The 24,069-nt window shown below is 35.6% G+C and overlaps 2 protein-coding genes across 4 annotated transcripts; both read right to left on the minus strand.

Moving 5' to 3' along the window:
* Positions 1 to 1,524: 1,524 nt before the first annotated feature.
* Positions 1,525 to 14,079, minus strand: LOC132627656 (probable rhamnogalacturonate lyase B). 2 transcript variants are annotated; one of them, XM_060343125.1, is made up of 17 exons: positions 13,276 to 14,079; positions 8,739 to 9,696; positions 7,425 to 7,500; positions 7,039 to 7,160; positions 6,794 to 6,853; positions 6,564 to 6,683; positions 6,332 to 6,451; positions 6,035 to 6,176; positions 5,552 to 5,722; positions 5,239 to 5,394; positions 5,018 to 5,124; positions 4,657 to 4,747; positions 4,427 to 4,568; positions 4,181 to 4,337; positions 3,833 to 3,949; positions 2,462 to 2,588; positions 1,527 to 2,373 (listed from the first exon to the last, which is right to left on the minus strand). In XM_060343125.1, exons 3-17 carry the CDS (start codon positions 7,467 to 7,469, stop codon positions 2,131 to 2,133), a joined length of 1,920 nt encoding a protein of 639 aa, XP_060199108.1. In that variant the 5' UTR covers positions 7,470 to 7,500; positions 8,739 to 9,696; positions 13,276 to 14,079; the 3' UTR covers positions 1,527 to 2,130. The 2 variants fall into 2 exon arrangements, with proteins under 2 accessions (XP_060199110.1, XP_060199108.1); XM_060343127.1 differs by lacking the exon at positions 3,833 to 3,949 and having other exon boundaries at positions 1,525 to 2,373.
* Positions 14,080 to 15,069: 990 nt separating this feature from the next.
* Positions 15,070 to 23,858, minus strand: LOC132627658 (uncharacterized). 2 transcript variants are annotated; one of them, XM_060343129.1, is made up of 16 exons: positions 23,415 to 23,858; positions 20,430 to 20,503; positions 19,875 to 19,996; positions 19,599 to 19,655; positions 19,397 to 19,516; positions 19,167 to 19,292; positions 18,375 to 18,516; positions 17,935 to 18,105; positions 17,665 to 17,820; positions 17,471 to 17,577; positions 17,296 to 17,386; positions 16,806 to 16,947; positions 16,561 to 16,717; positions 16,268 to 16,384; positions 15,961 to 16,087; positions 15,070 to 15,458 (listed from the first exon to the last, which is right to left on the minus strand). In XM_060343129.1, exons 1-16 carry the CDS (start codon positions 23,476 to 23,478, stop codon positions 15,222 to 15,224), a joined length of 2,010 nt encoding a protein of 669 aa, XP_060199112.1. In that variant the 5' UTR covers positions 23,479 to 23,858; the 3' UTR covers positions 15,070 to 15,221. The 2 variants fall into 2 exon arrangements, with proteins under 2 accessions (XP_060199112.1, XP_060199113.1); XM_060343130.1 differs by lacking the exon at positions 19,599 to 19,655.
* Between the last annotated feature and the right edge of the window lie 211 nt (positions 23,859 to 24,069).

A 24,069-nucleotide genomic window follows, 5' to 3' on the forward strand; every position in this document is an offset into this window, starting at 1 on the left:
TAAAAGAACCATTTTAATGACTAAATTAACTGGATTTGCGATCGTTCGGTGCCAGATTTCACCACTAATAATAAATTTATTTCTTGAAGAAATTTATGCAATTATATATCTCTATTTTTCCATTAAAAGAAATATTCTTCTAGAGAGATGATTAAAACCTTTGCTTAGTAAATAGATGAAACTGGAATTTAATATATGCGGTTATCACAAGGGCAAGTTGAGCAAATACAATGATTCTTGCCTAGAATTGCAAATTAGTCAATGTCAATATCCAAGCGTCTATATTTCCAATTTCTATCAAACTGTTTCTCCAATTTATATTTGGATGAGAGCTATTTTCTAAGGCAGGAGCAGATCTAGAGGTACCCAGACCTTATACAAATTAGAAGATTCACGAAATATCGATGAATATATGTTTGTAAATCCAATTCTGATCGTAAAGTTAACTTGAATTCGTTGTTTGCAGATGGTACAATTTGTATAATAACACCTATCGTTTGACTTGTTATTTTAATTGGTTTTAATAAATTGAATAAGCTAAATCCCAATTGTTAATTGCAGAAGTTGTTTTGCGAATGTTGGTGTTCTCTTCACATCATAAAAGTAACTTTATATTCAATCTGTCTCAATTTACGTAACACTCTTTCCTTTTTAATCAGTTTTAAAAAATGATACTTTTTTATTTATTAATAATTTAACTTCAAATTTACTCCTTCCGTTCAATTTTACTTGTTCACTATTCCATAAATAGATTTTTCACTTTTACTTGTCCACTTTCACATATCAAGAGAAAAATAATTTGTTTTGCCCTTAGTATTAATTACTCATTCCAAATTATTTTCCAAATCCAATGCAATTATACATCAATTATATGGGTATCATGGTAAAATATGCAATTCATTTATTATTTCTTAAGAAGTGTGTAAAGTCCATAGTGGACAAGTAAAAGTGAACAGAGGGAGTACTATTTACACTTAATAAAATGATTTAGGGCCACAAATATTTATGACTTATTTTGGATCACAAGTTCCAAAAAATTTCCTTTCCTTCTTGTACTTTGTTCCCACACCCTCATGAGAGAGTATTTTGTACACTAATTTTTTTAGTGAAAAATATTCGATTCACTCCTGTCCATCTTAAAGAGGAGTATCATTTTAGCTAAACAAATTTGGTATGATAACCAAGAAGACTAATTATTCCGTCTTCAAATCTACCCTTGATCCAACAAATAATTTACAAATTCTTAAAAAGTCTTTAGACAGTTATTACTCATTTTTTAAAAGAGATATAAAGGTAATTTTATAATAACTCTTATGATCAATACTATTAAATGATTTTCTTAAGATATTAAATTTTCTATATTAATATTATTCAAAAGCTAACCATATTTAAAATGGACTAAAGATAATTTTTTCTTTTTCCCTCGAGTTTTTTGATTGCGGACTGACATTCCGCTTGCTTGGTTATTACAGCTTTTAATGGCCAATTTTGGTCTACAAGAACGAAAGGTAAAATAACACTTTTCCTTATTTAAAAAAAAATACTGTAGAGCAGAAAGAAAAAAAATAGAAACTACAGTAACAAGTTTTTGTTAATTTGACATATCCGTTGAAAGTTAACTCCGAGGAATATTGATAGTTTAGTATGATTAATGAATGTAAACTGAAAGACTAATGAAGAATGTGAAGTCAGATTATTTGAAGTAATTTTCATCAAATAAAAATTCCTTAAAAAAATTGACTTCGAACTATGCCACAAAATTTAAAAAAAGAAAAGTATACATTGTGGTTTGTTACATTAAATGTAATTACATACAGAGGCGGAGCCAGGATTCAAAGCTTGTGGGTTCGCAGTTCTAATTCTTTAAAGTTACTGGGTTCTTAATTAATAATTTGTACATATTTGACAAAAAATTTAATACAAATACATGGTTCGGATAAAAGCTACTGGGTTCGGCCGAACCCACATCCGATGGGCTGGCTCCGCCCCTGATTACATACAATTTACCCCTATTTGGGTCAACAATTTCTTCTTTCAGAATATTAACTTAAAACTCTTTTAGAAGAATTGGTATATAGATATATTTTCAAGATAACGAAGTAAAAGTATAGAATTCTCAAAGAATTTGCCTTAGTCATGGGAAGGAGGTCCTTCAAGACGAATATAGTCATACATGATCCCTTGAAAAGGACTAGTTGCATTTGCTTGCGTCAAAAATATGGTATTTATCCCTTCAATAAGTATAGTACCCTGCAAATTCACATTGAACAGCCAGTATAGTCCATGAATTCCATGCCTTGCTATCGCGTTATCCTTCCCTATCACTCCACTTGAGAATAGAGGAGTATTCGTGCTTGGATCATTGACGCGAACCTACAAGTTACATTTTTGTGACTTCCTTTATCGTAGACTCGATAATATCAAATTGTGATTGAGAAATGAAGAAAAAACTGTGCTATACCTGTAATTCAGCTTGAGCTGTAGATGCAAGTGCCAATCTTAGTGTATAGATTTCATTTTGATTTACACTGTCAAGCTTAAACTTTATTTGCCATGTCGTTCCTTGATATGTCTTCTCATCCATTTTCCTGACATTACCCAAGAACATTCAAATTTATGTAGATATTAAGTACTGGGTGTTCCCTGACATTTACATATAGAGTGTGTTCGGTGCCCTTGTTTGGTTGTTTTGGAAAATATATTCTCTAAGAAAACAAGTTCCTTGAAAATGACTTCCTTAATGGAAGTAGGGAGGGAAAACAAGTTTCACAAGTACCATTGCAATTTGCAAGTTCACTGTTTCCTCTCCACCCACCCAACACCCGCAACCCCTACACCTCGACCTTCCCACGCTCCACCACCTGCGAACCCCCACCCACCCCCCTTACACCACCCAAACTAACCCCCATCCCACCCCACCATCCCAACTACCTCCCCCCCTACCCCTATAATCACCTACCCCGCCCCTATCCCTATAACCACCTACCCCCAACCCCTACTTCTCACCTCCCTACCACCACCCCCTATCTCTCAACTTTGCAAAACTAGACACTTTGTGAAAGTAGTAGCTTTCAAAAATAGCAAATTTACAAAAATAGCCGCTTTTTAAAAAATTACTTGCGAAAAGTAGCTCCTTTTCAAAAATAGTTGTTTTGCAAAAGTAGTCACTTAAGAAAATAGTCACTTTGTAAAAGTAGTCACTTTAGAAAATAACCACTTTGTGAAAGCAGATGCTTTTTAAAAATAGTCACTTTTTGAAAGTAGCCAATTTTCATAAATAGTCATTTTGTGAAAGTAGTTGCTTTTAAAAACTAACTACTTTTCAAAAGTAGCCATTTTTTGAAAAATGACAAAAAAGTTATTATTTTTGCAAATTTGCATTTTCGGTCATTTTGCAAGAAGTATATTTTTGCAAAAATGGTCATTTTCATGTCACTTTTCAAAAAATTGCCAATTTAAAAAATGGCTATTTTTTGTGACACTTTTAAAATATCCCTAGTTTACTAACATAGTCACTTTTTTGGGTTGTCTTTCAAAGTGCAATGTCATTTTTTTGGTTGTCTTAGTGAAAGTGGCATCTTTTTCAAAATGCGGGGGTAGGAGGTGAGAGGTAGTGAGTTGGGGGTTGGAGGTGCGTGTGGTTAGGGAGTTGGATTGATTTTTGTCAAACCAAACACTAGAAAATATTTTCCACATCCAATCAAACACAAGAAAATAAGTAGGAAAATCATTTGTTTTTCAAGAAATCATTTCCAGGAAAACATTTTCCATCGTACCAAACACACCCATAGTTTCAGATCAAAATATAGTGCTGATTTAGTTGTTTCTTTACCTAGTGACTTGAACAAAGAACCAATCTTTTTTATAGTCATTCTCTCCAATTGTAAAGACTAAATCCCCATTTGGATACAAGTCGGCGTATCTCTCCCATAGGCCGTACTGTCTAAACCTGAGAAAGAGGATGATAATGAGCGACAAAAAAACAAGAAGATAATACCTGGCCATTCACTGTTTGCTTTTCCTAGCCTGTATACATAGATTATATATTGATTATACATGATTATACACATACTATACATTTATTATACAACTGTCGGCTATTTTTAGTTTAAGCGGTTGAATGGACAGCTATTTAGGTTAATTCTTCAAAATATAACCAACAGTGAATGAGATAGCTAACCTATCAGGATGATTAACAAAGAGTTTGTTAACATATTTTGGATCCGGATCGGGAATATAAAACTCTCGAGCAGAACGATCAGGAATGCCAATTTCCCAAAGCGTAGGTCCATTTCTTGGCGGCTCAAAGACAAGATTATCCATCTCAATGCTGCAGCCTGATTTATAACAATATTGTTTAGCCCATAGTTATGATCTTGAAAAGATTGAAAATAATTGTCTGCTTGCCAAATTGGGAATTTAGTACCTGAGGTAATTGTAACTTTAGTGTCACTTTTGTAATCTCCAATGAATCCAGGGACAAATGCATACAAGTTATAGTCGCCTGCTCGTATATTACTTATTACATAATTGCCGTCCCCATCTGCTCTTTTCCAGAATTGGTAGTCCTGATCATCATCAACTATTGAAATTGTTAAAAAGAAAAAAATGGAAGTAGTTTTCTAGTGATTGAGCTTTTATGTTCCCCTGAATTACCTTGCATTCTCTTTGCCACGAACCGGCTTCTCCTAGTGGAGCTAAGCCAACATATGCACCAGAAGCAGATATCTTATCGTCTTTGAAGTATCTAAGTACAAAAAGGAGAAATATAAGTAGAGCCAATGACCATAGAAAAAGGAAAATCTGGTTACAACAGAGGCGGAGTCAGGAGTTGAACTTTATATGTTCTAATAGGATAGCAGACGTCAGGTGTTAGTAACTTGGTTCTAACTAACTTTTTATACATATTTAATGAATTTTTTAATACAAATACAAGGGTTTGAAGAGTTCGACCGAACCCGTAAGAACCTTCTAGCTCCGGTCCTAGGTAAAGATAGAGCTAATAAGAAAATAGTACCTGTCTAGTACTAACAATCTTCCACTAATATTACCGCGTTGAGATGATGATGAAAAATCCTCAGAGGATGGGAAACTGTAAGGCCAGCTTTGAACTTCTATCAGCATCTGTATTTTGCATTCCGTGCTTAAATAATCTAGTTATATTAGATAAGGACAATCTAAAACATACCATTTATGTTCACTTTGTTGTATAAAAAAAACTGGTTTATTTAATTATACCTGTCTTTTAGCATCCTCCCAGAGAGTAAGGGGATCCTCCCCTTTAGTGACAGAATTTAGGTATATAAAAACTGGTCCAAAGACTTTTTTCCATGGCTCCCCTTGTCCAAATTTTGGAACCAAATCTTCACCTGCATAATGAGCACTCAGAAACACCTGCAAAATAGCATCTCTAGAGACAATCAAAATTAAAAAAAAAATAAAAGAAAAAAGGAGCACTGATTTGTGATTTATATGGAAATATTTGGTTATGTTTGCTAATTTAGTACGAACAAGAACAACAATGTGTTAAGGCTTGTGATTATATACTCACAGAAAGAGCAGTTGGACCGACATGAGAAGTGAGGTTTTGTTTAAGGGGTCCTCCAGATCGAAATTCGTCACTGGGAATAATAATCCAGAATCCTAGCGATGGATCCATACAAATCCATCCATGGACCTTCAGATCTTTGTCCTCACTTGAGTACTGATACTTGTCATCAACCTGACAGCATGATTAATTAAAACTCCTTAATTACCCAAAAAGACTCATTAAGATCCTAATTATGAATTACAAGCACTGGATTGCTGTTTCTCATCGTTTATACCATATTGTATGTACTATATTTTGTTGTTAAAGCAATGCTTGGATATATTGTATTGTTTGCTGTCGTTTAGAAACAATCTTTTACTTGGTTTGACTGCATTTTACATTGTATTGTATAACAGCTGATAAGTTTACTAATACCCCTAATTATAGTTAATAGGATTTTTCGACAAGCCAAAAATGAAAAGAAGAAATAAGGAAAATACGTACCTCGCCTTTGAATTCAGGCTCGATAGGATTGACAAGCAGGACTGCTTCTGGATAAGCAAGTGGTTGTCCTCTATCCGGTAACCTGTCATCAGGTAAGGGCATGTATCTCTGCCTGTTATCTGCCATAGCCATGTAATGAAACCTGGTCGACGTTCAAGATTAGACACAATAAAACATCTGTCCTAAATGCGGTCAATTAAGCTATCCATATGAACTATAAAAAGGATAAGCCACTGAAAAAATGTCGACAGATTGGTTTATAAACCTATAAAAGGATGAAGTTGTAGTTAGATTTACTTGTCTTTTCTGAGCTTGAATGCAATCCTAGTCTCATCAAGGTTGAAACCAGGCCATCCCTCTAAATGTTCATAAATTGCATAAGAATAGAAGCCTGAGGAACCTTTAAGCATTATAAACCTGAATATCATACTTTTGGTTAGTCATCAAGTATCATCTCAAATCCATTTACTAATAAAGAATGCAAACAAATATTGAAAGAAGGAAAAGAAAAGGGAAAACAAGAAAAAACCTTTTGTCTATGTTCAGGGGAATAAGTTCGTCCTGTAGCGACACATCCCATGTCCTTGAGAAGGACAGCTCTATTTGATCATCTGTTTCCAATATGACCTTATAGGTTGTGCATATGAGCCTACATTATATTGGTGGAACAATCTTATTGCTAAAATAAAAAAGAAAAAAAGAAAAAAAAAGGGGGTTTGACAAACGGTTTTTATTTAAAGTACTCTTTTGGGTATGTACATTTCAAATATTCCTGTAGTTCCGGTAGTCCCTGGTGAACTCCAAACAACATCCCAGTACCTAGAGGAAACATTTAGCCAGTGTTACATTCAATTCTTTTTTGAATGGGGAACTTATTTAATCTATTTTCATGATAAGAAAGAGAACTTTAAGGAAAAAAATCAGCAGCATTTGACTTATACAGTAGCTATTTTATCTCATTGTAGGAAACTTGAGCTAAAGAAATGGCAGATGGAGTTAATTACCCTCTATTTGTTTCATCATTTAGAACCTCAAGCAAATTATTGACGCCATTGTATGTGATTCCCGTTACAATGCCATCTGGTACTGATAATGTCACTTGGAGAATACCATTATCCAGCACCACCTGAAAACATTATTTACCTGTTAGAGCGCTTAACTATACTTCTTCAAAACCACAAGAAGTTTCTACAATTTTTAAGCTCCTAGTCTAATATATTTAGCAAAGAACTTAATGGCCTTGATCCTATACTTGAACACACTAATCTAGAAACTAACCTTCTTTTTCAAGTGAAACTACTTTTTTATTATAAATATACAGTTCCAAAACCACAGTCATAGAAAAAAGCGTCTTTCGTGCTAAATGATGTAGTGATGAATGATTGATTACATGGTGATCATCGGGAAGGTGTAACTGTACTCCAGTAGCAGTCATTGATCTTGTTCTTTCAGCGTCTTCTTAAATACTGCAAAAATAAAAAATGTATTCACTTTATTCCCCCATGAAATGGAAGTTCTAAAAGGATGCCATAAAAAAGAAGAAACTAGAGAGATAGTTAACCTCTTCTTGCAGTTTGGCAAAGTGGAAGGATGTAAGGTATTAATATGCACATTTTTTTAATCTATACTTCCCTTAAAATGTTACAAAGAAGAAAGAAAAAGAAAGCAAACTTTTGTTGACATTAGAAAATTGAAAATCACTTAGCTTACTCGTCAACACTGGTTTGGTACAATTACATACTTTAGCGTGTAAGAGTCGCCGAGGTGAAGTATGCCAGCTGATCATGAAATCATGAATTTGTGTGGGAAAATAGTGGGGATTTCAGAATAGTAATTAATTAATGTACTTTCCCGCGGACATGCTTAAAGAATTTATTTAGTGCTCAATAAAGAGAGAACTTAATTCAAGCTAGCTTGATTCTCATAAAATAGAATTGTGTCATCAGTTGGATCCTCAAATGTTCCAAATTCATCCTAAGGAGATTCCTGAGATAGACTTATTATATATACTACCGAATGTTTTCTCAAAATGTGCTATTTTGTCCCGAGAAATCCACTAGTATGTATTTTTTGTGAGAACCCCAAATTATAAAAAACACATATGCAAAAATATAATTCACATGTGTTCTAAGTTAACTAAAGGTAAAGGACGGTCTGAAAGATTGCGCATTTTGGGAAAAAGGTCCATCTCAAAATGGTGAAAAATATATTTAATATTTAAAGAATTAAATGTTATTTTTGTTTGACTCTAGAGAAGCGTACTAACAACCATTTCGATCACTAAATTAACTGGAAAATGTTTCTTACAAATATCTCTAGTTTCCCATTTTCTTAAAAAGATAATCTTCTAGAGAGATTATTAAAACATTGGCCTAAGTAAATTGATTAAACTGGAACAAGGTTGTAAAGTTGAGAATAATTAAGGTCGTTATTGTGATGTTTAGTGTGCTCGTTAAACCTTAAATTCTATTCTCGAAAATTTCAAGAATATATGCGGTTATTACAATTTACAAGGGCAAGTAGAGCAAATGCAATGATTCTTGCATTGAATTGCAAATTAATCAATCTCAATCTCCAAGCGACTCTATTTTAAATTTCTGCCCACGTTTTATCCAATTTATATTTGGATGAGAACTACTGTCTAAGCCACATGGGCGGATCTAGAGGGTCAGTTACATGTTCATACGAACCCAGTAGCTTTTACCTTATATGCATGTTGAAGATGAGAAGCTCAAGCCACCTGTAACTTCATCCATGGCAGTTTCCATCAAGACGAGAAAGAAGGATCAAAGAAGAAGAAGAGAGAGAGATTTGACTTGAATGAGTTTTGGTCTGTTTGACCATAGATTCCAATTTCCCATCTTTTATTCAAAGTAAAGACACGTGGAAGATATCACAACATCCAATTTAATTTTAGATGGATTAATTCTCCGCCATCAGATGGACAACTAGCACAGCTGTGACCAGCACGTGATTGAGTATAAAATAGAATCAAAGTTGTTACATTGATAATGATTAGTAGTATAGATAAAGGACAAGTGTACAGCCATGATGATTTCTTTTCCAGCAATTTTCTTTTATTTATTTGTACAAAGACATGTATATATACAAGCTTAGAGGATGAATAAAATTACACAGAAATTTTTCCACAATCAGTCTCAATATTTCCTACATGGTATCAGAGTAGTGAGCTCGATCTACTGCTAAAATCAAATACAATTTCTGTGTCATCATAATCTATCAACCATGACAGGAGACTCTACCACATCTGAAACCACAAATGTTGCAGTTGCTGAAAACAGCAATGCGGCCACTATTAACCCTTCTCACCCCTACTATCTTCATGCATCAGACTCCCCTGGTATGAACCTTTTCAACACTGTGTTTGAAGGTAGAGGATTTCCAGGGTGGAAGAGATCCATTTTGATAGCTCTTTCAGCCAAAAGAAACTTGGCTTCATAAATGGATCTTGCAAACCACCAGATCTGAGCTCCACAGAATATGAACAATGGAGTTGCTGTAATGACATGGTTACAGCCTGGTTACTAAATTCTCTGTCCAAAGAGATAAAGGACAGTGTCATTTACTCAAAGACTGCTAAGGAGCTGTGGGATAGCTTAGAGCACAGATTTGGGAAATCAAATGGTGCTAAATTGTTTCACCTGCAAAAGGAAATTAATGTTTTAGTGCAAGGTAACTCTGATATATCTGGATATTTCACAAAACTTAAGAGACTTTGGGATGAACTGGACTTTTTAAATTCAGATATTGTTTGCACTTGTACTTGTGTTTGTGAAGGAAAACTCAAATTATCTAAGTCTCTAGAGGATCAAAGATTAATGCAATTCTTAATGGGACTAAATGATACTTATGGATAGGCCAGTGGGAATATCTTGATGTTGAATCCTCTACCTGCAATGGACTATGCATACTCTTTGTTGTTACAAGATGAAGGACAAAGAGAGATATATGCAAATGGACAAAGTTTTTCAGATTCAGCTTCTTTCATGGTCTCAAACCAAGGAAGAAGCAATCTTCAAAAATCTACAACTCAATTCTCTAGGAACATGAACACATCACACATATCTGAAAATTTCCCACAAAGGGTAAATGGAGCAAACTATCCACAAAAGTTTGGACAACAACAGTGGAAATTCAAAGGGAAAAAGAACAAGTTCAATCCAAATGTAAGTTGCACACATTATTTGAGAGTGGGGCATACAATGGATGACTGTCACAAACTTCATGGATATCCAGATGATTTTGAATTCACCAAGGGAAAGAATTATAATGGTACAGTAAAGGGAAATGCAGTAGCAATGATAGAACAACCATCAGAAAAGGTGGATCAAATTGGAGAGGGATCCGGACATACTTTTCAACACTTCAGCAAAGAACAGATATCAGAACTAGGATAGGTTTTTAAGCAGATGAACAATTTTCAATCAGGAAATCCAACAGACATAAATGCTAATGTGGTTGCTGGTACCATTTTTAAATACTCAGGAACATGTCTTTCAGCTTTTAACTCTGGTACCTGGATCATGATTCAGGTGCATCAGAGCACATGTGTTTTGATCCCATTTCCTTTAGTTCTTTAAGTCCTCAGCCTGTACCCTTACATATAACTTTACCTAATTCTTTTAAGGTCACTGTTACACACAGGGGAAGTGTGGTCATTCTTCCCAATCTCATTCTTACAAATGTCCTTCATGTGCCAGTTTTTAAGTACAATTTACTCTCAGTAAATAGACTGTGTCATCAGATTAATTGCCATCTGTTATTCACTCTTAGTGGATGTCTTTTGCAGGACCTTTCTATGAAGAAGGTAGAAGTTTTTGGTGAAGCTAAAGATGGTCTATACCTACTACAACCAAATGTGCCTAAGTCTAGTTTTACTTCAAGTCAAAATGTATTTTCAGTTTCAAAAGGAAGAAATTCCAATGTTGCTCCTAGTTCGGTCTCTTTTCCAGTTTTAGCTAATGTAGTTCCTAATGTAAGTCTGTGGCACATCAGACTTGGGCATTTGCCTTATTCAGTAATGAAAAAGTTCAGTTTTATTAAGCAAAATTTAGATTCTAAGTTTACCTATCACATGAAGCTAAACAAACCAGGTCACCCTTTCCTACCAGTGAGATAAAGAGTAAAAGAATGTTTGATTTAATTCATATTGATACATGGGGTCCATACAAACATCCTACATACAATGGTTACAGGTATTTCCTAACTATAGTCGATGACTTCAGTAGAGGGACATGGACATTCCTTCTAACAACTAAGAGCAATGCCTTTCCTGTTTTAAAGTCTTTCCTATCCATGGTAGAAAGACAGTTCAATTTAAAGGTGAAATGCATTAGGTCAGATAATGCATTAGAATTGGGCAGAGGTTCACTAGAGGGAATTTACTTGAGTGAACAAGGAATCATTCACCAAAGGAGTTGTGTGGACACCCCACAACAGAATGGGGTGGTAGAGAGGAAACATAGACATCTCTTGGAGTTGGCAAGGGGACTGTTTTTTCAATCAAAAGTTCCTAACTCCTACTGGGGAGAATGTATACTTACAGCAACCCATTCAATCAACTTGTTGCCTTCAGGGGTTTTGAATGGGAAAACACCTTTTGAAGTTATTTTTAAGAGAGTCATCTTCTCAATCCCTAAGAGCATTTGGGTGTTTGTGTTATGTTTCAACTGTGAGCCATGGAAGAGGAAAGTTTGATGCTAGAGCAACCAAGTGCATTTTTCTGGGATATCCACAACATCAAAAGGGTTACAAAGTGCTTGATTTAACTACTAGAAAGGTTTTTGTTTCTAGGGATGTAATGTTCTATGAAAATCAATTTCCTTTTGCCACAGATGTAAACAACTCTAACCTTCATTTCCATGTCCTCCGTCTACTCAACAGCCTATGACACCTGTAGAGGAAATTTTTTCATTTTTTCCTCAAGCTCATGAACTACAGATTCTTCCATTTCTAGTTCTCATATCCCATCTGTTGACAATGCTCCTCTGTCACCTTATCCTAACACTCAAAACTCTCCCTCTGACCTTCCTAATTCATCCACCATCTAACCTAGCTCGCCTACATCTAGTTCTTCTCCATCTCAAATCATTCATCCTACTGTTAATCCTTCACTTCCTCAACAAACATTCACCACACCTAGAAGATCAGGAAGAATCTCTCAAACACCTAAATACCTACAGGATTTTATCTGTAATACTATTTCATTGACCACCCTAACCAAGTCTTTCTTTGAACAGCCTTCTCAACCTACCATTCATTCTTTTCAATCTTTATCACTTTCTAATCAGCATATGCTGCAGTCCCTCTACAACTTGTCTGAGCCTAAGAGTTTCCATGAAGCTGCAACACATCCAGGTTGGCAGGCAACAATGGAAGCTGAGATACAAGCATTGCAACTAAATAAAACGTGGGACATTGTTGAGTTGCCTCAAGGGAAAAAGGCTCTACCTTGAAAATGGGTCTATAAGGTTAAACATAACTCTGATGGGACAGTGGAAAGACTTAAGGCAAGGCTGGTTGTGAGGGGGGACATCCAAAAATAGGGTATAGATTATAATGACACATTTTCACCCGTTGTGAAAATGACAACTATCAGGTGTTTACTAGCAGTTGCTGTCAAGAAGAATTGGTCAGTTTCACAACTTGATGTGAACAATTCCTTTTTACATGGCAATTTGGATGAAGAAGTTTTCATGAAGTTCCTTCCAGGTGTTGTTCCTCCTACTCCTAAGCATGTCTGTGTTCTAAACAAAGCACTCTATGGACTTAAACAGGCTTCAAGACAATGGTACTCTAGACTTACTGGTGCACTGACTTACAAAGGGTATACTGTTTCTCTCAATGATTATTCCTTATTTTTTAAACAAAATGGGGACCTTATCTCAATTCTAGCAGTCTACGTTGATGATATTCTACTCCCAAGAAGTGACACTCATGAGATTGATCAAATCAAAAAAATTCTGGACTCAGAATTCAAGGTCAAAAATTTGGGGGAAATCCATTATTTTTTGGGGATGGAGGTCATACGAGAACCTCATGGTTTTATCACCAGTCAACGTAAATTCACTTTAGATTTACTCAAGGATTTTGACTGCACACATCTTTCTAAAGTCTCATCCCCTTTAGATCCTTCTACCAAACTAAGTTCTGACAATACCACAGATAGTCCTTTACTAGATACTACAATTTTCAGACACTTAGTGGGAAAATTGAATTACCTTACACATACTCGTCCAGATTTGGCATTTCCAGTGTTAAAGCTCAGTCAATTCATGTCAAGACCCTGCCTTTCCCATTACTCTGCTGCTCTTCGAGTAATCAAATACCTTCATTTAGATCCAGGTCAGGGGATCCTTCTTTCTTCAACCCCTTCTTTTTCCTTGCAAGCATTCTGCGATGCCGATTGGGCTTCATGCTCCGACTCCCGCAGATCAGTAAGTGGGTTCTTCATAACACTTGAGGGTGCTCCCATTTCTTGGAAATCGAAGAAGCCTCTCTTCTGCCGAAGTCGAGTATAGATCCATGCGTAAAGTCACCTCTGAACTCATTTGGCTCGTCCGTTTGCTTGAAGATCTATCTCTATCTCCATCTTTACCAGTGCCTATTCACTCGGACAGTCAAGCTGCGATACACATCGCTCGTAACCCCGTTTTTCATGAGAGAACGAAGCATGTCGAGCTTGACTGTCATTTTGTTCGACGGCAATACCTCTCCGGTCTCATCTCACTTCGATTTGTCCCATCTGACCAACAACTTGCTGATTTGTTTACCAAACCCCTAACTGGAGCTTCTCACCGTGATATACTTTCCAAGTTGGGGGTTTCTTCAATACCCTCCACCTTGAGGGGGGGGTGTTGAAGATGAGAAGCTCAAGCCACCTGTAACTTCATCCATGGCAGTTTCCATCAAGACGAGAAAGAAGGATAAAAGAAGAAGAAGAAGAGAGAGAGATTTGACTTGAATGAGTTTTGGTCTGTTTGGTCTGTTTGACCATAGATTCCAATTTCCCATCTTTTATTCAAAGTAAAGACACATGGAAAATATCACAACATCCAATTTAATTTTAGATGTGTTATAAACTGCTTGTACATATTGTCCGCTTTGGCGCATCTCACGGCTTTAAAACGCGTATTCGAAGGAGGAGGGCCACCAGGCACCATAGCTCACTTGTATAAACTGTCCGCTTTGGGAACTTCTGGCCCCTCACGGTTTTCAAACGCGTATACAAGTAAAGGCTTCAGGCCCAGCTTATAAGCACGCACACAATCCCGTGTGCGAGCGATGTGGGAACTTCAAGTTCACAACACACCCCCTCATCGCGAGCATCGTGCTGATAACGTTTTATAAACTGCTTGTACATATTGTCCGCTTTGGCGCACCTCACGGCTTTAAAACGCGTATTCGAAGGAGGAGGGCCACCAGGCACCATAGCTCACTTGTATAAACTGTCCGCTTTGGGAACTTCTGGCCCCTCACGATTTTCAAACGCGTATACAAGTAAAGGCTTCAGGCCCAGCTTATAAGCACGCACACAATCCCGTGTGCGAGCGATGTGGGAACTTCAAGTTCACAACAAGATGGATTAATTCTCAGCCATCAGATGGACAACTAGCACAGCTGTGACCAGCACGTGATTGAGTACAAAATAAAATCAAAGTTGTTACATTGATAATGATTAGTAGTATAGATAAAGGACAAGTGTACAACCATGATGATTTCTTTTCCAGCAATTTTCTTTTATTTCTTTGTACAAAGACATGTATATATACAAGCTTAGAGGATGAACAAAATTACACAGAAATTTTCCACAATCAGTCTCAATATTTCCTGCAATGCATATATATTAAAAAATCACTAGAAATCGATAAATTTATATCTGTAAATCCAATGATTATTGTAAAGTTAACGTGAAGTCATTGTATACAGATGGTACAACTTGTATAATATCACCTACCATTTGACTTGTTATTTTAATTGGTTTTAATAAATTAAATAAGCTAAATCCCAATTGGTTTCCGAGCAAAACGTGGAATTTTATTGCTTCTCAAACCAGAAGTTAATGCTAACCCTGTAATACAAATCAAACAGTAAACAATTACTGCATTATTTACTTCAAATTTTGAATTATTTGAGCACTGTACAAAAAGGGTACTGTGCACATTGCTTAGTTTGATGGCGCTTCAAGACGAATATAGTCATACATAATCCCCTGGAAAGGACTCTGGTTTCTTGGTTGGCCTAAGTAAATGGTGTTGTCCCCTTGCACTAGCATATTTCCCTGTATGTCTATACTGTACAGCCAATATAGTCCATGAATTCCATGCCTAGCAATTGAGTTATCTCTTCCAATCAATCCCGTTGTAAATAGAGGCCGGTTTGTGCTCGGATTATTCACCCGAACCTGCAAGTACAAGAATATAGTAAGAGGCTTTTTGAATTGAATTCTGATTCTGTTTTCGATCATTTAGAAAGTAGTTAGATAATGCCTTTATTTCAATTTATGTGTCTCACTTCCTTTTTTGTCCGTCGCAAAAAGAATGTGACTTTCTATAATTAGTAACTTTTTTACTCCAACATCTCACATGGCATGTTTAAGACCACAAGATTCAAGGATACTTTGGTACTTTATTTACATATTTACTTTAATATAACAAGATTCAAAAGCCTTCCTTACTTTTGTTAAACTCCATGTCCAGTCAAACTTAGACACATAAAATGAAGCGGAAAGAGTAATTGAGTACAAATTATGCAATTTTACTTGGTCAAAAATTCGTTATTTGCCAAAAGTGGTCTTTATACAATAATCAAAGATTTCTGGATGTAGAAGTGATTTTTTGATTAATTTGAGTAATATAATTCAAACCAAATAGGAGAGAACTTCACATCAATAGGGATCAGTGTACCTGCACTTCAGCTAAAGTTGCAGATGCAATTGCAATGCGCAATTTATATGTTCCTCCTTGATTGACTGAATCAAGTTTAAATCTGATTTGCCACGTTGTTCCTTGATATGTGCCATCCTCTTTTCTCCTACAAAGAAGAACCTTTATTAGCTGTAATATATTTATTATATGACACTCTTTTGAAACGTCGTGATATATTTGATAGTGAAGTACTAATGTGTCCATAAATGTTGGTGAAGATCTGAAAGACAAGGAGATTTAGCATAGTATTTCTGTTTTCAACTCATCAGATTGCTGAATAGCTTACCTTGGAACCTGAGCGAAAAACCAGTCTTTTCTATAGTCACTTTCTCCAGCTACATACACAAGATCATCCTTTGGATATAATTCGGTGTACCTATCCCACAATCCATATTGCCTAAACCTGCCATTCAAAGACAATAACAAAAGGTTATCTCAGTGAATATATTTACAGGACACTTGATAAATTTTGTGAAAGAGAAAGGAATTATTTTAACTAGATGGAGTTAATTTATCATTATGTGTTCTACTCTAGTGGAAACAAAAAATAAGGCCTATACATAAAGGTAGGTTACTAACTTGTCAGGATGATTGACAAAAAGCTTGTTGAAAAATTTCGGGTTGGGTTCAGGAACAAAAAATTCTGCAGCAGTACGATCAGGAATGCCTATTTCCCATAATGTGGGGCCGTCCCTTGGAGGTTGATATACGATTTCGTCCACATCAATACCACAACCTGTTTCCATGTATCACGCAATCCATGAGATTCAGAGCTTTTGTTTGAGAATAGGAGTTGAATTGAAATGTAAACACGGAGTCAAGACCTGGAGTTATGGAGATGGGAGTCTCATATAGATAGTCCCCAATGAATCCAGGTACCCATGCATAAAGATTGTAATCACCGGGACGTATATTGTTTATGGAGAAGTATCCATTATTGTCTACATTAGCCCAAAATTGGTAGTCCTGAAACAGAAAACACTAAGTTTTTACTTTCTTCAATTTTCAAGTTAGCTAAATCGTTTACACCGAAATGCAAGATCAATTAGAGCTTCCAACTTAAGGGCAGAATTTGTCAGCTTGTTCTTTAATCTTAAAAATCATAAAGATCAAGCTCACATTTACTTGTTTTGAATCTTCAAGAAAAGGAGGGGAAAAAAAAAGAAAATCTATATACACAAACAGAATTTTCAAGGTGTACAATCATCATCATCATCCGGGAGCGCTATATTGGAAGTCCTCTTGCTTGTTTTACGCAAGCATTTTGGAAATATGTTTAATTTTCTGAAAAATAATTAGGTTAGCAGAAATGACCTTGCATTCTCTTTGCCAGGAACCAGCCCCTCCTGGTGGAGCAAGCCCAACAAAAGCGCCATTTGCTGGTATATTATCATCACTAATGTATCTATCAGAAGTTGTTAAGAAGCTTTAGAAACTCATATTAACTTTTAGTTTGAATACAACTTAAAGGAAAGCAGTATGTCCTTACTTATCTTGAACCAAAAGTCTACCACTAGCACTGCCCCTTTGATCTGCTGATAGAAAATCTTCCGATGCTGGAAAACTGTAAGGCCAGCTTTGAACTTCATGCTGCATCTGCATCAGTAGCCGACATAATTAAGTACTTTGAATTCATGCACACAGAAAAATTGGAGTAAATTTCAAATCCTTTCACTGCTAAACCTGTATCTTGGCATCATCCCATAGAGTAACAGGATCCTCCCCTTGCATAACAGAATTAACATATATAAACACGGGGCCGAAAACTTTCTTCCAGGCTTCGCCTTGAGCAACATTTGGTGTTAGATCATCCCCAGCATAATGAGAGCTTAGAAACATCTGAGAATATCACAAATTCACCTTTAGAATGACTAAATGTGTAACCGCAGAAAAGTATTCTCTTTTTGTAAATATGTTCGTGGTAAAAGAAACAGGTTAGAAGAAAACTCTTACAGCTAGGGTAGTTGGACCGACATGGGATGTAAGGTTCTGTTTGACAGGTCCACCGGATCGAAATTCATCACTCGGAGTAATTTGCCAGAATCCCACTGGTGGATCCATAGATATCCAACCGTGGACCTTGTTGTCTTTATTATCACATGAATACTGGTATTTGTCATCGACCTGTGTGCATGAGATGAATCAAAGAACTAACCAATTCTCAATAACAATTCAACATGAGTTAATATTAAAAAGTTTTCAACTAGTACACTACTATCATGAGATTGATGAATCGATGTTCCTCTATCACTATATAATCAAGTATCAATGGGTTGGTAATAAACACAAAACATTTAGAAGTATGGTTTTAAAAATTGTGTCCAGATACTTAAGTTGGATATAATTTTCTGGCGAAGTTGAATAAACCAAACAATCAGAAAAACCAGAGTTACCTCTCCTCTTAGCTCGGGCTCCACAGGATTGGTCAATAGGACCGCTTCTGCATAGGCAAGGCGTTGGCATCTTGCAGGCATTCGGTCATCTGGTAGAGGCATGAATCTTTGTCTATTATCTGCCACAGCCATGTAGTGAAACCTATCCAGTGAAAGTACCAAAATTATCATGAAGTTGTGGTTACAGAGCTGATAAATATTTGACACATGGACAAAGAGCAATTGACCTCTAACTAAGTGAGATTGTACTGATTATGTTTTCTAAAATGACATTTATCCTAGGTAGACCAGATATTTGGTTTTGAACATTCAACTACAACAACAACAACAACAACAACCCAGTGAAATCCCACATCGTGGGGTCTGGGGAGGGTAGAGTGTACGCAGACCTTACTCCTACCAAGGTAGGACGGCTGTTTCCGAAAGACCCTCGGCTCAATAAAAGCATAAAAAGAAGTCAGATAAGGTTAAGAGATTCGGATAAGAGATTCAAAGCGATATGGAAATGAAATAATGCAAGCGACACAAATAACAGTCAACTATTTTTTTTTTTTTTTTTTTTTTTGATAATCATGGTGTCCATGCCAACTTGCTTGCACCTCGACTAATTTCATAGGGTACCTGCTAGTTGCTACCTCCACCAACACAAATAACTCGTCGACCAACCACCAAGGCTAGGACAGATGGAAAGAAATCACCTAGTGTTTTTGCCTCCGGTGACATACAACTAGTTCTTCTTACCAACCACTACATATGCATAAGGGTAAAAAAAGGAGGAAAAAGTCTTCTTACTTATCTTTCCGGAGCTTGAATGCTATTCTAGTTTCACCAAGGCTGAAAGCAGGCCACTCAGGTGAACCGACATGCTCATAAATGGCATAAGAGTAGAAACCAGAGCAGCCACGGAGCAAAATAAACCTATTGCACCAACATTAGTTTGATCAACACAATAATATCCGTAATATTAATAGTATGCACATTATTCTCATTTAAGCACATACAAAATACATAGGAAAGAGAACCTTTTGTCAATATTTAGCGGGACAAGTTTGCCTTGGAGGGAGGGATCCCATGGTCGTGAAAATGATATCTCTACTTGATCGTCTGTCTCCTTTATAACCTTGAAATTAGTACCCTTGATCCTACACGATAAATTGGTAATATGTTTTTGCTTAAAATTAGCCAGTTTTCATTCATCATAAGTAAATACTATAGAAAACATACACTTCAAATACTCCAGTTTTCCCAACATCTGGAGAATTCCAGACAACGTCCCAATACCTGATATTACATTCAGAGATTAAGGTCACCAGCTCTGCAAAAACACTTATCTTTACAATCTAAAAATGTAATGTCTTGTTTCAGATGTGGTAGCTTGTTGTATGTCATAATTTCTAAAGCTATTGTTAATTCTTCTTTGCACTTATTTAAACACAGATTTCATTTTCATGAGCTCAGCCTAAGGAATATGCAAGAAACATGCAAGTTGAATCCAATTACCCTCTATTGGATTCGTCGTTAAGGACTTCAAGTAGATTATCAACGTCATTATAACGTATTCCAGTGACAATTCCCTCTGGATTTGATAACGTAACTTGGACTAGGCCATTATCCATCATCACCTGCAAAAAAAAATAATGTTGAAACAATTTATCTCTGTAGAGGAAACTTCATCATAAAGGTACGCACTATCTCCTCCTTTCATCTGTGTTCACAATGTGCAAACATACTCACTTCCTTATTCACCGTTACATAGCATAATAAAATGGCGCAAAGTGCAATAACTGATACACAAGGGATGTAATAGAAGTACAAAGATTTAAAAAGATCATCCTTGAAATGAAGCATGAAGAACAAACCTGTTAACTATACATTGTACTTAGATATCATTTTCAAATTTCTTTGTGTTTTTTTTTTTTCTTCTGAAAATAGTTAGGAAAGAGACAGTTCTAATGCTTGCTACCAAGACAAAAGCGATGCAACAACTTCACCAATTCAAGAATATAATTAAGGGGAAAAAATACATAGATATTCCAACTGTTCTTTGTTCCTTACATGGCGATCCTGAATGTACAATCTCACTCCAATAGGGGACATTGTTCCAGGACCTCCACTATGACAACAAGCTCCTGCAAAATAAACAAGGAAAACGGTGTCAAATTGGCTCATTATGGTGCAGTTTATCCAAGTACAAATTTGCAAGGCTAACTAGCAATGGCGGATCTACAGCAAGTTTCGGGGTTCAGTTGAACTCATTATTTTCGATTCAAGTTATGTATATATATGCCAAAAAAAATTAAAATACATGTGATAGAGTAAAATCAGGAAGGGAAGCCTTGTAACAATCGTGAAGCTGTCTCAATGTGACCTATATAGGTCATGAGTTCGACGTGTGGAATCAAAACTGAAGATTACATCAGGTAGACTGCCTACATCACACCCTTAGGTGCCGCCATTCCCCGGACCCAATTTCTTTTTTATAGTATAAAATCATACTCATATTGAGACCGCTGATTCTAGATCCTAAAATAGTCCCTGTTAACTAGGATATGTCACAACCTACAAATGATGTTAACAAGAAATTTGTTCTCCTTGAATTACTAACCACTTTGTAGTTATGGTAGGAGTAGAGATACACAACTACATCAATAGTTATAGCACTTATACATAACAATGTCCAATTTTGTAATTAGACTTAACTTTAAGTACAGGGAAAGAATTTTTTATTTTTTATTTTCTTGGCTTTAACTTTAATAATCCACTTTTGCTATTGCGCCACTATCGTTTGGTGAAATTAGATATAGCTTGGAAGTAAAGACGCCCGATTGAATGAATCGTGGATATATGCGTTATGTTAATTTATTTTTAATAAATTATCTGCTTTTAAGTTTATCTTGAATACGTAGCAATTAAATTGAAGTTTGTGACTATGTGAATTGACCTTCTCCTTCGTAGAGCGTGGGCTAGATGAAATCGAGTATTCAATTTTAATCTTCTTTTTTGTTAAATAAGTAACATTCTAAGCTAAGAGTAAAGATCGCAATATAGAAGGTTGCTTTAGCAAGTCCGGGACAAAGCAAAGTATAATGTGATTTCATTATTGTGCATTACTATTATTTTTATTAATTTTACCAACATTCATGTGCGTTATTTTGCGACTAAATGTGGGTGGGTCAATACAATTGGGCTTAACTTTTCAATGGACTAAACTTCGGCTGGCCTAATGTAGTGGCCCTTGGAACAGATTGCACGGTTTGTCCTTAAATGGACTGGTCTTTAATTTTTGTCCTTCAAAATTAAATTTATGTCTAGCTGGCAATAAGTAGATAAAGACCTTGACATGACTTGTGGAATATTATGATGCGAAAATATAAACATATGTCCCACAAAAAAATTATTTATCTTGAGGAACAAAAATTAAAGACCAGCAAAAAATAGGAATAAAAGTGCAAATGACTCATTACTCTTGGCCTAACTTGGGCCAGATATGTCATCGGTGGGGCATTTGCTCTTTTATCCCTATTTTGTGGTCTTTAACTTTTGCCCTTCAAATGGGGTGCTCTTGAATTTTTACTCTTCAAAATCAAATTTATGTCTAGAGAGTAAGTTACGCATCATAATATCTACAAGTTATGTCAGCGCTCTTAGAGAACTTATGCCCCGCTAGGCATACGTTCGATTTGAAGGGACAAAAATTAAAGACCAACCCATTTGAAGGGAAAACCGTGCAATTATTTCACTAAACTTCGGGGGCAATTTGCACGATTGTCCTTATTAGGGGCTGGTCTTTAATTTTTTCCCCTCAAATTGTTGGTCTTTAATTTTTGTCATTCGCATAAAACTCTTGGGTTTCGGGTTCGAACCCCTGCTCAGTCAAAAATTTAAAAAAAATCCCAACGTAGAGTTTTGCATTAAGGCAGAGTATTTTACCTGATCAGGTAGAGTTTGACTGCAAACTCTATTTAAGGCAGAGTTTTGCCTTCAGGCATAAGGCAAACTCTACCTTAAGGTAGAGGTTTGCATTAGGACAATTTTTTTTTCCTCAGTTGGAATTTTGCAAAACTTTGCCTTAAGGCCTTATTTTTGTTCAAATAGGCCTAATTTTGTTACGAAACTCTACCTTGCGATATATATATATTTGTTTTGACTGAGCCGTGATTCAAATCCCAATCTCATGATATTAAGCGAAGAACAAAAATTAAAGACTAGCAATTTGAGGGACAGAAATTAAAGACCAGTGCCTTTAAATGACAATGCCCACAAAAAAAAAAAAAAAAAAAAAAAAAAAAGAACTTGGGCTGGCCTGATGTGCTCTTGGGCCAGATATATCATTGGCTCATTGCATTTTTATCATTTTAATAGGGATTTCCCGTCAACCCCAAAATGACCATAAAAAAGGAAGGGAATCAAAGAAAATTTTCGGCTTATAAATGAACGTGCAAAAGTGCTTTTCGAGAACTCTTTCGGATAGTAAATTATTTGTACCGGACTAATGGATACTTTTTTTATCAATATTTAGAGGGTAGGGGGTGATTCAATTGGCGTATTTTAAGTAATTTTAGCTTTTAAGCTTTTTTTTTTTACTTTTTGAGGTGGTTGGATGAGATAAAAAGTGATTTTAAACACTTATTTTTAAACTAAAAAAGATTCAAAAATAAGTTAAAAATCAAAAGTTGAATAGATCCAACTTATGACTTTTAACTTTTAGCTTATAAGTCACTTTTAAAAAGTCAATTCAAACACCCTCTTAGACAATAACTTTTGCCTGGTCAAGGGTTTAAACTTCTGAATACTTTTCTCGACTTCTGAATGCCCAACTTATGTTACTACTTAAAAATTTGTTCTACTTTAACTTTTTGAAATAAATATTTTTTCAAAATTATTTTATTTTTATTTTTTAAAAGGGTACTTTCAACTTCCATAAGCTTGATCAAATAATAAACTATAAATACTTTGAAGTTGTGGGCACTGGCTAGACAAATGTAATAAACACCTCCTAATATTTAGGGACACGTGTGAATACGTAGTTAGACGTCGTACCTATTTGTCCTGCGCACGCGCATAAACATTTTATCATGCGTTTGAAATTACGCCGATGACCCATTGTGCAATTGTCCCCGTCCAAAGTTAGCCGTTCATTTCAATCACGCGCCACCAACTGTCCACCAAGTCTATGCCTGAAACGTCGAATAAAATCTGGATTTTCAAAAATATGTTTTTTTCTTTCTTTCTTTTCCTTTCTGATCTTCTAATATCACAAAGATAATACGCGTCTTTGTTTAATCGGAAATCTGTGTTTTATTGTACGCAGGAGTTTTCCAAAATATGATCTTCAATGTATTGGAACAATTTTGTTGGGAAAAAAATGATATTACACAGAGAAGTTTGGAGTTGGCTACTGCTGTGTACTTCAAACTGAAGGGGCCGACAGGAATATATTTTTCATTTTTAATAGTGTCTCCTTCCTTTCTTTTCCTTTGTGGTTGTTAGTATTATAATTATTATATTATAATATTAGGAGTGATATTTAACAAATACTATTATTTATTATACTTATTGTTGTCGAATATCTAATTAAAGAACCGGAAAAAAATAGGAGTACTAACTTTTTGGAGTAATCCTGTCTTCCTCATATTAAATTAGAATACCGTCTAGGACAAAAACCAACATTGAAGTAATTGGAAAGTTAATTACG

Source organism: Lycium barbarum, chromosome 2 (assembly GCF_019175385.1).
Source record: "Lycium barbarum isolate Lr01 chromosome 2, ASM1917538v2, whole genome shotgun sequence".
NCBI lineage: Eukaryota > Viridiplantae > Streptophyta > Magnoliopsida > Solanales > Solanaceae > Lycium > Lycium barbarum.

Excerpts from the sequence above, each read along its gene's own strand:
- LOC132627658 (XM_060343129.1), bottom strand. The coding sequence starts at position 23,478 with ATGGGTCATCGGCGTAATTTCAAACGCATGATAAAATGTTTATGCGCG. Across the intron at positions 18,517-19,166 it reads TTCAAGCTCCGGAAAGATAA|GTTTCACTACATGGCTGTGG; the intron begins GTAAGAAGACTT and ends TTCACTGGATAG. Across the intron at positions 17,387-17,470 it reads AGACTTTTGGTTCAAGATAA|ATACATTAGTGATGATAATA; the intron begins GTAAGGACATAC and ends AACTTCTGATAG.
- LOC132627656 (XM_060343125.1), bottom strand. The coding sequence starts at position 7,469 with ATGACTGCTACTGGAGTACAGTTACACCTTCCCGATGATCACCAT. Across the intron at positions 6,684-6,793 it reads ACTACAGGAATATTTGAAAT|GCTCATATGCACAACCTATA; the intron begins GTACATACCCAA and ends AATATAATGTAG. Across the intron at positions 5,395-5,551 it reads TCGGTCCAACTGCTCTTTCT|GTGTTTCTGAGTGCTCATTA; the intron begins GTGAGTATATAA and ends GCTATTTTGCAG.